The sequence below is a fragment of the Nematostella vectensis genome, chromosome 2, assembly GCF_932526225.1.
Source record: "Nematostella vectensis chromosome 2, jaNemVect1.1, whole genome shotgun sequence".
Lineage (NCBI taxonomy): Eukaryota > Metazoa > Cnidaria > Anthozoa > Actiniaria > Edwardsiidae > Nematostella > Nematostella vectensis.
The window spans coordinates 10,006,063-10,019,436 of record NC_064035.1 but is presented as its reverse complement, the minus strand read 5'-3'; the positions used below and the strand labels follow the sequence as shown (position 1 = coordinate 10,019,436).

Genomic DNA, 13,374 nt, shown 5'->3' with positions numbered 1-13,374 from the left:
TTTTATCAGTTAATAAAGTAGAAGTAGAAGTGCTTATTCGTATTCTGGGTCTGTATGACCTGGAATTGATTCCTTCTGACTTTCGGGAGAGAAGTGTTGACTGTGACTGGCCCTCCCCCCGTGAATTTTTCCCCGGATCTTTGCAATCCGGAATGGCATCCAAAAGGTTTCACAAGCTTTCAAGGAGTGGACCTTGTGTTTTGAGGCCATGGATATGGACCTGGAGTATCAGAATAAAGGTATCCATTTGTGTCTTGAGCTGTGTTTGCTGATCTCTCTCTTGTGTGGTATTTTGAGCGTTTTGTTGCGAGGGGTGATTCTGCTTTTTTTTATCCTTGTATGATTTGAAATTTGTCAAAGCACCTGAGCTATTATTTGGCTAAAGAGTAATTGCTAGTAGTTGGAGACTGGCGCGATAGCTCAGTGGTACGGGCTTCGCTTCTCAAGCAAGAGGGCCTGGGTTCGAACCATGGTCAGATCAACTTTTCAGTGGTGTAATAGACCTGGCTCTCTAAATTGGGGACTGTGAATCCCTCGTTTACTCGGACAAGGACGTTAAGCCGGATGGCTTGTCTCTCATCGCACATCATTAACCTGTATTGGGGGACGTAAAAGAACCGCTGGGGACGCTGGCCCGTGGTACCATCTTCAGTGACAATGCTTACACACTAACTCACTCATGATTGTAAACTGCGTGGAGCAGTCCGTATCTACACACTGACGGGTTAAGTCAGTCACACGTGAAGCGCATTTGATCATTTCGTATGTTAAAGTGCGCTATACAAATGACAAACATTTTACAAAAACGTAGGAAGAAACCACCGGACAGCCTCTATGGTCTGCGTCGACAGTTGATTAATTAATAAAACCTTTAAAAGTGAAGAAGGCAGGTATTGGCCTGCCGAAATATCGTTCTAAAAAACATAAATCTGCGTTGTTGTCGACTTTTTCTTTTAAAGGTTTTAAACATTTTACATTTACATTTGCTATCACCTTGGTTGGATACATATCTTCAAGACCATTGATTCCTTAGACTGATGCCTGATTACCTTCATCTTGTTTTTTTATATGATTTTTTTGGTTGTGGGTACTTCTCAAGGCCGGTTGAGGGGTCATTGTGTTATAAAACACATCCTTAAAATTATGTTTGCCTCCCTGCCTGAGAACAATAGATTTTTGTGAAGCTTAGGTGTATACAACAGTGTATGCAAATATATATATATTCTTGTCGATAGACAAACAAGCCTTATTAAGATATGGATGATATTCTATCAGATAATTTTTATATTAAAACCATTTGGGAAACCACAGGGGGCCCAAATTCCATACAAATATTTGCCTTGATAAATTTAAAGCAGCAGTGTCAATCCACTTTTGATACTTTTCCTGTATATTCACTGTCAAAGTAATCTTATCACAAAACCTTGCCTGAATCTGATGGTTTTAAGGAAATATTTTTTTTCTAGAAAAGCTATGCATATCATCTCTGCTCTTCCAATGAGTCCTCATAAGTAGGGGCAATCATCTGTAATATATTATTGTCACGGCGTTTCCCAAGATCAGCCTATTTTTAGACGCGCGCGCACGAACGGACCAACCAGCTACGTTGGCGTTGGTGCGCGTGCGCGAGTGACGTGAGCCTGCACGCGCAAATTGTTGTTAGGAAGAATATATTTTTATCCATCATCCGTCGGTTTTGTTTGTTTACCAAGATAATTGCAAGCTAGAATTCAAAGTCGTAGGTAGGGTTGGATTAATACCAAAGAAGAGAGCAACAAAAGTCAAAGTACCGAAGAGAGAACATAGCTTTTTGCCTGAAACTGCGCGTACAGTGCTGAAAAACGCAAGACTAGTTCCAGTATCGCGCGGTTATACCACCCTTTTTGTTTTGAAATGGCGGCTTTTTACCGGCGAACTGTCACATTTTGGCGAATGCTAAGAAAACTAGACCAAACCTAAGGCTATAATTTTCTTTATGACTCCCTCATTATCACACAAATCTGACATCTTTTGTACAGTATGATTTTAGTGCTGTACAGTTAGTCAAATCAGCGACTGAAGTCAGCCTTTCGTACCTTTTCTCGAACGATTCAACACTACGATTGTGCTTGTTTTCGCCAGAGCACGCGCATGCGCATACGTTATTCAGCACTGTCCGCATACAGGCGTACAGTAGAGCTCAGCCAAAACGTCAACACAAAGGTCGAATCTGATTGGCTCATCCGAGCGTCTAAAAATAGCCTGATCCTAGGAAACGCCGTGACAACTATATAGTACCAGAATATGGGGAAGTTGATTGCCCCTACTTATGAGCCCCTGGTCCAGTCATGTCCAAGTAAAAAAAATCTATTTTCTAGGTTAAAGATATTCACTTGCTAGAAATACAAGTCAAAAAAGGCCTAGTTGTTTTAATTAAAATCTAGGGGTGGTGGGAAACTAGTAGTTTCCGACCCCAGACACTTGAACCCTTCTTCCCTTGAGCGCTACGCAGGCTAATTCTTATCTAACGGGATACCTGTTTCAAGATATTTGTGAGCGGAACATGCTTTATGATTTAAATTCAAGATGGCGGACAAAAGTTTGCTTTTGATTTGCGTTTTGCTACCTTCTTATTTCGTGTTTTTTTGTAAGTTACCTCAAACATCTGCATTAAAAGATGGTCAATGTATCAGAGAAAAGCGACAAGAAACGTCTTGGACGGATCCCATGGAAACCGGTTTTTTTGGAGCTGCTTCGTGTGAGACAAATTTAGATGGTGAGGTAATTTCAGCACACTGTCTTTATCTCCCTTTCCCCTAGCGCCTTGCGGCATCTGTAATTCACGGAACCTACGGAAACCTGCGGAAGCCTACGGAAACGTCTCTAAGACGCTAAATAACAAAGAAATTACTTAAAGTACCAATAAACTCACTACAACTAAGACCCGATTCATAAGGTATTGACACCTATTCTCGACCACTTTATCTTTGAAATGTATTTCCAGCGAAAATTTAAAGTCAAAGAGGAATATTTTGCATTGTTGTGCTTCTTTCAAGTTAAAATAATTCTGTAGACTTCGACTATTCTCACAAGTATGTTTTTTTAAAGAAAAAATCAAAGTAAATACAAACCCTTTGCCCAACCAATTCGCGTCCAGTCAAACCTATTCTCCTCCGCTCAGAACCCACTCTCGTCCATTTGGAAAAATAGCATGAAAAATTTCATTTTAGCTAAGATACCACAGACAATAATCTCTGATAAATGTAGTTTCCAAAAGTTCCATTCTAAGCTTCATTTGGCTCAGCAACAAGCGATTCAAAACTGACATTACGCGCGCAAAGCAAGCAAGTAAGGCAAGCAGGGGGGCGGAAGTATGCGGAAATATGCGTTCGTTAAGTGGTCGTCAATCTGTGGATTATACACACTCCCTGTGCAGGTGACGTGTGGAAAAATAGCCCCCTCATAAATATTTGCAGACTAACTGTGTCATACTGCACAGCCAAACTTGCAATTGCTCAAATTTGTTTTGAATTGTTGAGTGGTCCAAAATAGGTGCAGTGACCGAGGCTCAAACAATGAAAGCTAGCATGAAACCGAGGCTGAATCAAAGGCCAGAAAGCACACTGGGACACAAACAACAGAATGGTGGATTTGCTGAGTGATTTTCATCACGATCAGTAAATGCTGGAGGTTTTTACAGCGTTTTTTCTTCCTCACGTAGTGCAGTCAAACACAATTTTCTGTATGTTATATAACCTTGCGTAAGATAATAATTCAATGAGCCAAGCGAAACAAACATTCGTAAAAAGCTTTAGAGTTCATGTTTCACCTACGTTGTTTCTGCAATTTGGTGGGTCACTTTTGGCTTGTTCTTCATTGTTTACGAAATATTTGACATTAATTTCATGTGGTCGAGAATAGGTGCCGATACCTTACGTCACGCTCCTGTCGTGCCGAATCTTATCATCTGTTTATATCGACTCAAATACCTTTTGTACCATGGGTTCGAGGTTGATTCAGACGTCACACTCAATAGGTTGTGGAGTAGTTTGATCAAAATAAGGGCTGAAATTTACCCCCCCCCCTTTTCAGGAGGAACAATTTTCCGCCTGAACCAAGAAGTCTGATTTGACACTTGGTCAAATTATATAGAAGAGAATCAACACCCAAAGAAACCAGAGCCCCCATCCCTTTCAAAATCAATAAAGTTTTCGCCCTCCCCCCCTCTAGACACCTCAGAAATGTCTTGAGGCCCCTCCACGGTATCCTCCCCCCCCTTCCAGGATAATAAATGAACTTTCCCTTATTACCCCAAACTCACTACAACTTGACATTCTTTTTGGGTATAATTTTAAATGCATTGAGTTGATCAGGCTGACCAGTTGACTTTCCGGGTTTCCGAGTTTATGTACATTTTAAGAAATGTTTATTCTTCACCTTCAAGTGAAATTAAACGTGTGAAGCTCAAGCCTCTGGTACTCCGGGTATGTGGACAAATGTATGTTTTTTTTGTTATTTAGTGGCTTAGAGAGAAGTTTCCGTAGGTTCTGTAGGTTTCCGTAGGTTCCATGAATTAGAGAAGCTGAGCACCTTGTGCTTTTCACTGAAACCAAGCCACAAATGTGTCTGAGTAGATATTGATATTTATTTTCTGGTGTTTTTTTAAAGGAGTACTGGACAAACAAGCAACAAATAATATACCATCACAACCTCAGATAATTTCATTTTACCCAAATATTTATCTATATAGAAATTGTATCACAAATAAGCAGCAGGAAAATTTGCTGGGGTTGGCTACAGAAAGGCTGACGAAAGAAACTGAAAGTGGGTTTTCCTCTTCTTTATATTTAAAAAATAAAGAAGATTCCAAAATCACTATTCTCAGAGATATAGCCCAGCTAGCTGGAAAGTTATCAAACACACAATGGAGATTTGCAGAACCTGTCGCCTTAACCAAGTACAAAGTAGGCCAGAAATATTCCTTGCACTATGATTCTGGTTTCTTGATGAATCAGAGAAGAGTAAAACGGACTGCAACATTTTTGGTTTATTTAAATGATGTGAAAAGTGGAGGAGAAACAATATTTCCATTGGCAACCAATATCAGTAGCATCCAACTTAAAAAAGAGAATGTTGATAAACCTTCACTGGATTCCATTTGTGGGAAGGAGAACAATATGGTTAAAGTCTCACCAGAAGTTCTGTCTTGTCTTCTGTTTTGGAATCATGTTGATGGTGATGATGTTGATGCATTGTCCTTGCATGGGTCATGCCCTGTGGTAAGTGGGGAAAAGTGGATTGCACAAATTTGGCTGCATAATGAACCCTGGGAGAATGGAGATTTCTGGCATGATTAAAGCCCTGTACAAACTGCGCCAGCACCTGCCTGCATTGCTGGCCCAGAAATGCTGACGGAGTGATAGGCCGGAGTTAGGCCGATGTGCAAACTGCCCCAACACATGGCCAGCATGTTGGTAATAAGTTTGATGCATGTTTGATGCATGACAGAACCAAAGGCAACCCATCATTTTACAGCTGGATTCCTGTTGAATTCGGGTCTGTTTTTTACCCTGATGTTGTAGCGGTCTCATTTTTACGACTACGAGCAATAATAGGACGATTAAAACAATGAATTCAATCTGATAATTAGAAAGTAGCACGTGGGATTTTGTTTTACATGATATCTACATTCCAGTTATATATTGTTTTCACTACCAAAAATTTGCGATCTTTTTTTTTTATTATAGATGCGGTAACGTTTATTATTTTTCAAATGACAGCGGTATTCGGACGCGAGCTATTTTTTTCTATGAAAACGATGCAAATGAGCCCAGCATTGCTAGGTTCGTGTGCAAACTGCGCCGGCACAGCTTATGCTCGAAGGACCACGAGACAAAGAAGATGCTGGCAAAGTGTTGGCCAAAAGTTTGAACTAAATCAAAATTTTGACCAGCACCAACCAGCACCTCCCATCACGGTGTTCAAACTGCGCTAACAATGCCGCTAGGCCAACGTCTAGCCAGCATCTCACCAGCATTGCTGGTGAATTCTTGCTCGACTGACCACAAGACAAAGGAAATGTCATTTCTCATTTTGACATTTCCAAGCGAAAGTTCGCCAGCAGTGCTGGCAGGTGCTGGCCCAGATGTGGGATTAATGTAATGTAATGTTGTGGACCAAAACAGTACTAATTTACCTTGATTTTTTTTTAATCAGACATTTATGCAATGAAAACAATAAAGTAGATGTACAATTCGTAATCAGAAGCTGAGCTTTCAAATCTGAGACTAAAATAAATTACAACAAAGATAGAAAATGTGCCTATACTACATATGTTCTCCGACTATGTGGGAAGAACTCCTTTAAAACTCTTAAAACTTAAAAATCATGAAATAGCAACTCTTTGATAAATCTTTGGCTTACTGCTTTGACTCAGTAACATATGCTTTCAACTTACACTATAATAAAATAACATGTCAATCATGAAATAAAAGTAATCAGTGGCGTAGCCAGGATTTATAACAGGAGGGGGCCAAAAAGGGACTTTCAAGGCATTTTCTCCTGTATTTTAGATGTCTCTTACATTTACTGTATTTTTGGCTGCTAAAAGGGGGGAGGGTGCCGGGGCCCCTAGGCCACCCCCCTGCCTACGCCCCTAGGCCACCCCCCTGCCTACGCCCCTGGGCCACCCCCTGCCTACACCCCTAGGCCACCCCCCTGCCTACACCCCTAGGCCACCCCCCTGCCTACGCCCCTGGGCCACCCCCTGCCTACGCCCCTGGGCCCCCCCCCTGCCTTCGCCCCTGGGCCACCCCCCTGCCTTCGCCCCTGGGCCCCCCTGCCTACGCCCCTAGGCCACCCCCCTGCCTATGCCCCTAGGCCACCCCCCTGCCTATGCCCCTGGGCCACCCCCTGCCTAAGCCCCTAGGCCACCCCCCTGCCTAAGCCCCTGGGCCACCCCCCTGCCTACGCCCCTGGGCCAACCCCCTGCCTACGCCCCTGGTGACTAGGTAATTAAACAAAACATCAGTTAAACAAAAACAATGTGCAGACTTTAGGTTCCTACTTACACACTAAGTGCACACGTTTGAGACAAATATTCCTTTATAAGTTATGGCTATATATAAATAATGCTTCAAGCTTGGAATCACAGAATATCTTCAAAGTTTTAGAAAAGTTATTTACTTAAGTATACAGAACAAATTAAAAAAATACTATATACATTATGTGTATGCAGGACTGTGCCTTCTAGAAGTCCCCTTATATATTAAATACAAATAAGTATACAAGGAAAACAAATCTTAATAAAAAAAAAGAATCTTTGCTGGTATTGTTATTGGAGTCTTTAAGATTTTAAATGGTGCCCTCTACAATGTAATGACTAGATTTGACTTTATTTCCAAGATGGGAAAGAATGTCATTTATCTGCCCTTTTTCCCAATCCCCAAACCACACATCAGTGTCATCATCAGTGTTACGCTTTGATGCTATTTCATTACCTTCCTGACTGTTAGAAGTGAAAGCAGAAGCAATTTTTTGCTCATCTCCTCTTACCAATTTAACACCTAAGCGTTGTGCAACACTCTTTACAAGTTTCTCTTTTTGTTTGGTCAAATCTTCATATCGAAGGACTGCATGAAAAAAACTATCTGGATCTTTTTTTATCAACAATGCTGCTTTTTCAACATTTATCCACCAGGCATGGCTGAAGCACCAATAGAAACCTTTTCTAAAAGGAAAATCATCAAATTTTGCTGTTTTTCCAAGAGAGTGAGTCAAAACATCTGTTTCCCTTTTTGGAAATAGTCTATCCAAGAACCAAGCATCTAAACGAAGTGTGGAGAGTAACCAATAAACATAGTAGTTCTTGGCTAATATGCGAATATAACTTTCAACAAATGCATAACAGTTTCGATATAGATAAATGTTTTTAGCATTTGGGGTTGACTCTTGGATTATCTCAGCTCCGTCTAAACCAAATGACCTGAGTTTATAACAAATACTTGTCTTTTCTGGTGCTACAGAAATGAAATAGTAGTTTAACAATAGGATAGCAACACGAGTCACATCTACTAGTGTTGCATGCGATATCTTGTTAAGATAAGGAAGTTTAACTTCTCGCTCAAGTTGGCTAATAGTTACACCAATAGTAGTGAAAATGTCTGGCTCTGACACTGCTTGGACTGTAGAGAGTTCTTCTAATGCTTTACACAACAGTGTGGACCCACAGCGACCTGTAAATACAAGATTATGTTGTAAAGTACTTTTGTAAGAGTCTGGCACTTTAATGTTTTGGTACCTAAAGGTTTCCATGAATCGGTTCTGAATGAGCACAAAGGCTGTAAATACAGGAAAAGGCACCAAGTCTCAAGGCCGTAGCAGGGGGTGGGGCGCCCCCTAATATTTTCAAAAATACAAGGAAATGACTAGTAGGGGCGTGGCTGTTGCCCCCCCCCCCCCAATATTTTCTTAGAGTTTCTGTATTGTGCCCCCCACCCAAATCTGACATTGCCTGTTACAGCTCTGAGTCTAGATGCATATTAGCTTACATGATTATACAAATGCCAACAGAAACCTTACTTCATAATCATTTTTCTACCAAGAGTTTATTTGTTCCATGAATAAGATTTTCTGCCCGCTTTCAAATAAAACATGAGACTGGGAAAAAAAAGCTGGCTTCAACTGCTTTTTAAGTGACCAATATCTCAGGACTTGGAAAGTGGGCACATGTGATGTGAGTGGCGGCGAAATAGAGGTACCACTGTAAGTATACAATGTTTTAAGCAACTAAAACGTCTCATTTTTGTGTGTGCCTGTGCTCTAATAGATGCACAAATGTTGTCACAGCGTGACATGAAGAAAAATAAAGTGGAGTTGCATGATTGTTGTTCATGAGCTGTGACGTCTTCTGTACATCTATCATAGAACAGATGCACAAAAATGTTTTCTTATGTTACAATCTAGTTTTGGGAGCATGTGGGCGCAGGCTGATGCCATGTGTGTGTAACCTCTTTGCCTCTTAATAGACCCTTGACAAACAGAGAACATGATTTACGAGTGTCATATTAAATTAGATATTTTACTACTGTCAACGAGAAAATACCGATATACACAAAGCCATCAATAGAATAATGCACTAGTCATTTGAAACCCCACCTCCATGGTCCCAGGAAAAACTGGCCCGATGGGTTTGGGGGAATTGACTGTTTTCGACTCTAAGAACGTGTGTCTCCACCCTGGGGTTTTTGGGACAAGTGAATAGCGTCACAAAATGTACTTTGCAAATGTCAGTTTCTGGTTTGAGACTTTTTCCTCTGTAGCAAGCAAATCCATGTATCAGCATGTGGCAAGCTGCACAGCAAAATGTGTAAAAACGAATATGAATGATAACTAACGGCAAATGGAGATTATTTATTTTTTCATTTTTTAGTGTTATTTTCATAGTTATGGGTACAAATGTACTTGCTGCGGTGTACTGGCTTTAAAAGATAAGGCTTATTTCAGAGGACTTGTTGTCTATAGTATGCATCCCGAGGAGTAGGGGCATTTAACTGCTGTTTTGTTCCAAGGGGTGGGCGATTTTCTTAGTTTTGTACAGTGTCAAAGTCTACATACGCCCGCCCGCCGTAACTAAGAAATGGCTTCCTCAAAAAAACAGTCCCGACTCGGTAACAAAAAACACAAGGTGTACAGTATGTGTGACTGAAAATGAGTGTAAAATGGTACTAGGGCATTAAGAGGAAATCAAAGAGAAAATGGAATACAATATTTAAAATTACCATATAAAAGAAAGGTGATTTCTTTAAATCCACGCCATCCGCTGTCTTAACCAGGATCAATAGCTCCTTTTCCAAATCAACGTTGAGTAATGATAGCTTTTCTCCAAAGTTGGCCATGAACATAGCAATGTCAGCTATCTTTTCAGGTTCCCCTTCAAACGTAAAGTGATCAAGTTGTGGTGGAGCAAGGTCAAATTGGTCGATGCAACCCTTTATGTTTCTCATCCAAGAAGCCATAGTACTCAGACCGGAATACTACCAAATCTGGTAGAACAAGGCCAGAGGAACAGTTTGTTTGGTTAACTCCCCCGGTTCAGTTACGGTGCGTTATCTGAATACAGTCTCCGACTCGATATCCGACGCGCTATAGCCGAAACGTGACTACTTGAGTAGAACACTTTGTTATGCAACGGCTCATTTAAGGGGCTCGGATTACGAAGTGGATTGTGTTCGTCAACAGGGTATTTGTTCTTATAATTCCCGAATGCCCTCCGAGGAGAGAGAGTTACAGTAATGCGGCGAATACTGTATCTAAGGCCTAGATTAAGGGGGGGGGGGGGGGGGGGGGTGAATAGGGGTATGTAAATCCGCCGATGGCAGTATTACAGACTGAATTAAGGCAAAGGGCCAGCACATATAGCGTTATAATATTACAGAAATCGATAAGTAACAAAGTCACCAAAGCGTTTAGTTACAGAAATATGTTTGTAGGTATTCATACTGCCGGATCTTAGTGAGTATCCATGCTCGTTATTAGTTACGCCTCCAGTAATTACAGATCGAAGGGGTTCTGGCTCCTTAGCGGAGGTCATGAGACTGATACAAAGCTCGCGCCTGCGGTCAGCAAGACTTTGGAGCCCGCTGGCGTCCAAGGCCTCCTTGTATCGTAGATGGTATAAAACGATACGGAGGGCCCTCTTTTGGATGCTCTAAACAATGTCGACAAGGAACCCTGTTATATTAGCCCATACTGGACCTGCGTACTCCACAACAGATCTAATGAGTACACAATAGATGGCAACAAGATCCTGGACCGGTACTCCAGATTTCTTAAGGAGCCGGAGAGCCTCATCCCACGCTCCGTAGCAAAATTGCAAATATCATTAGCAATAAATGGCAGATAACTTGGCGAGCACCTGGGAATCACTTCAAAGATGGTGGTGTCATCAACATACTTAATGCGATATGGCCAAGTGCTCGCCAGCCTGTTTACAAGTATAGCAAACAATAGTGGAGCAAGCTTAGTGCCTGTGGTACGCCCCCATTAGGGAACACAGGCGATGAGGTGTGGCCACTGATTTTGACGCGCTGTGGTCGGGCTGTGAGAAAGGCAGCAATCCAATTTTGGAGATACTCGTTGATTCCCAGGAGGTCGAGCTCAGACATTAAGACGTTATGGTCGACTAAGTCAAAGCCCTTTAAAAAGTCGGCAAAAAATATGCGCACATAATTTTCGCCTCTTTCAAGCGATTCAAGGATGCAATGGAGAAAATACACCAGGGCCAGCACAGTAGACTTCCCTGATACAGAGAACTGTTTAGGGTCAAGCTTATCCTTGACGCATGCGAATTGCGAATCAAGTGCAAATCCCTCCATAACTTTAGCTAACTGAGAAGTAAGGGTAATGGGTCTAAGGTCCTCACTCAGAGTCTTTGGAGGGGAGCACTTTGGCACTGGATGGACAATCGACTCCTTCAGTTCTTGGGGAACAAAGCCTTCCATCAATGAGGAATTGTACAGGTTGCAGACGACAACAGACAGTTCAGGGGCAAATTCCTTCCATATGACACTAGGGACTGGGTCAGGTCCAGATGACTTCTTCACTTTGATGCGACTTAGGGCTTTAAACGCCTTTCCAGGGGTGATAAGCAGTTCAGGGGGGACTGGCCCCGAGCAGGTAACTTGCTGGCTGATGGGCGCGAAATTAGACGTAAGACCAAGGACAAACTCATTGAATCTTTCAGCAAGAATCTGGACCGACGGGGTAGAGTCATCCATCAGCTGGTGCCACCACTCATTTGAGACAACAGAGCCACTCAGACATTTGACTTCCTGCCACCAGCGGGAAATATTTGACTCTTTAAGCGCAGCAACTTTGTTGGGATAGTATCTTTCTCTGCATACTTTACACCCTCTTTGCACTTGATTCCTGAGTTCTTTGTACAGGCGAGAGTCTTTACCGAGGGTGGTAAGAGCCTTCTGTCTGCGAGCAATCAAGGAACAAAGTGATGTGCCAATCCAGGGTTTGTTTGTGGCACAGACTTGAACTCTCTGCAAGGGAAGATAAGTGTTCACAGCGTCAGTGATGACAGTATAGAACCGCTCAAACTTCCCCCTAGCCGTCTGAAGACTCAAGATAGTATTCCATCAAAATTGAGTGATCCAGCGGCCAAAGGCGTCCAGGATGCTGCGCCGCAAGTTTCGTCGCCAGACAGAGCTCTTGTGGGCTTTGGGGTTGGTAACCGACAAGTTGGGCTTGATAAGGATTGGGTAGTGATCGCAACTACCCATCTTGGAGAGCTGTAAAGGTTGCTGAAAGTACTTTGGTCTGTTGGTCAGACACCAATCGAGTATACCGGTGTCTCTGGTCAAGACATTTATTATCTGAGTGTAACAATATAGTCATTAGGCATAACATACACGCTGCTTTGTCTTATGACGCTAAAATGGAGGACAAAACACGAAGACTAGAAATGACTAGAAAAGCCTCCGATGTTATTGAGTCGACGAGAATAAAGAATATATTTGGTCAAAAGCTAACGGCGGTACAAGAGGCCTGGCACGTAGACACATCATTTAAAAGAATCGATTGTACGTCTTTATTGGTGGGAGCCATTTCTCAGGGTATTAACGAGTTTAATAGTGACAGGGATCAGCTTTATTTTTGAGATCAGGGATCAAAATTATCTTGGTAGGATCGGGATTGTTTTCAAAATGTTGGGATCAAGACAATTCTCGGAATCAGGAATCTTTGCCCACAAATGTACGGAATCACAAGATTTTTTGGGATCAGGTTTATAACATCAAAAATTGAACCAGAAAGCATTTTTAGCCCTTGCATCGGGATCATTTGGAAAAATTTATACCTCCTTCCTACCTTGATTTTTGGAGTAAATCCTCCAAGGGGGAATAGTTGTGCTAATCTAAGGGTACTCGACAGAAACAAATGTTTGCTTCGGCCCATTTTTTTTCTCATTTCCGGATTGGTAATCCACGTGCCCCCTGATTAGGTAATTGAGACACTCCCAACTCAATCTGGGTCATGAAAGTGTTAAATGGGGTGCTGGATTTCACTCATGGCCTGGTAAGCGGGAAATGGGTTTAGTGTAACGGGAATCGGTATGATAACGGTACAAAATCTACCCATAGCCCTTCAGGACCAGTCCCAGCCTAATAGCATGTACATTTTTTTATCAATACACAGGTGTAAGACTACAGAACGCGATCGAGCCAGTAGTTATAGGACACTGGAATAGCAGCAACATCATCACAGGGGAGAACATCAATGACGGGATGACTGAAGATGCATCCAATGTATTTGTCTTTCCCAAAGATGGAACCAGCCGGGCCCCCAGGATTTCTTGTAGAGCATTTCACTACATCAGGGGACACTGTC

General features: G+C 42.1%; 1 protein-coding gene and 1 long non-coding RNA gene across 2 annotated transcripts; one reads left to right on the top strand and one right to left on the bottom strand.

The window, feature by feature from the left end:
• The first annotated feature begins 2,526 nt into the window (after positions 1 to 2,526).
• On the top strand, positions 2,527 to 6,482 carry LOC5521198 (prolyl 4-hydroxylase 5). The gene is made up of 2 exons (XM_032366487.2): positions 2,527 to 2,755; positions 4,648 to 6,482. The coding sequence occupies exons 1-2, from the start codon at positions 2,566 to 2,568 to the stop codon at positions 5,334 to 5,336; spliced, it is 879 nt and encodes a 292-aa protein (XP_032222378.2). The 5' UTR covers positions 2,527 to 2,565; the 3' UTR covers positions 5,337 to 6,482.
• Positions 6,483 to 7,065: 583 nt separating this feature from the next.
• LOC116606226 lies at positions 7,066 to 10,267 on the bottom strand. Its single transcript, XR_007307088.1, has 2 exons — positions 9,759 to 10,267; positions 7,066 to 8,213 (listed from the first exon to the last, which is right to left on the bottom strand). It is a non-coding gene; the product is annotated as an uncharacterized LOC116606226 (long non-coding RNA).
• Between the last annotated feature and the right edge of the window lie 3,107 nt (positions 10,268 to 13,374).

Coding starts and splice junctions, on each gene's coding strand:
- LOC5521198 (XM_032366487.2), top strand. CDS start 2,566: ATGGCGGACAAAAGTTTGCTTTTGATTTGCGTTTTGCTACCTTCTTAT. Junction 2,756..4,647: donor GTGTGAGACAAATTTAGATG/GTGAGGTAATTT, acceptor GTTTTTTTAAAG/GAGTACTGGACAAACAAGCA.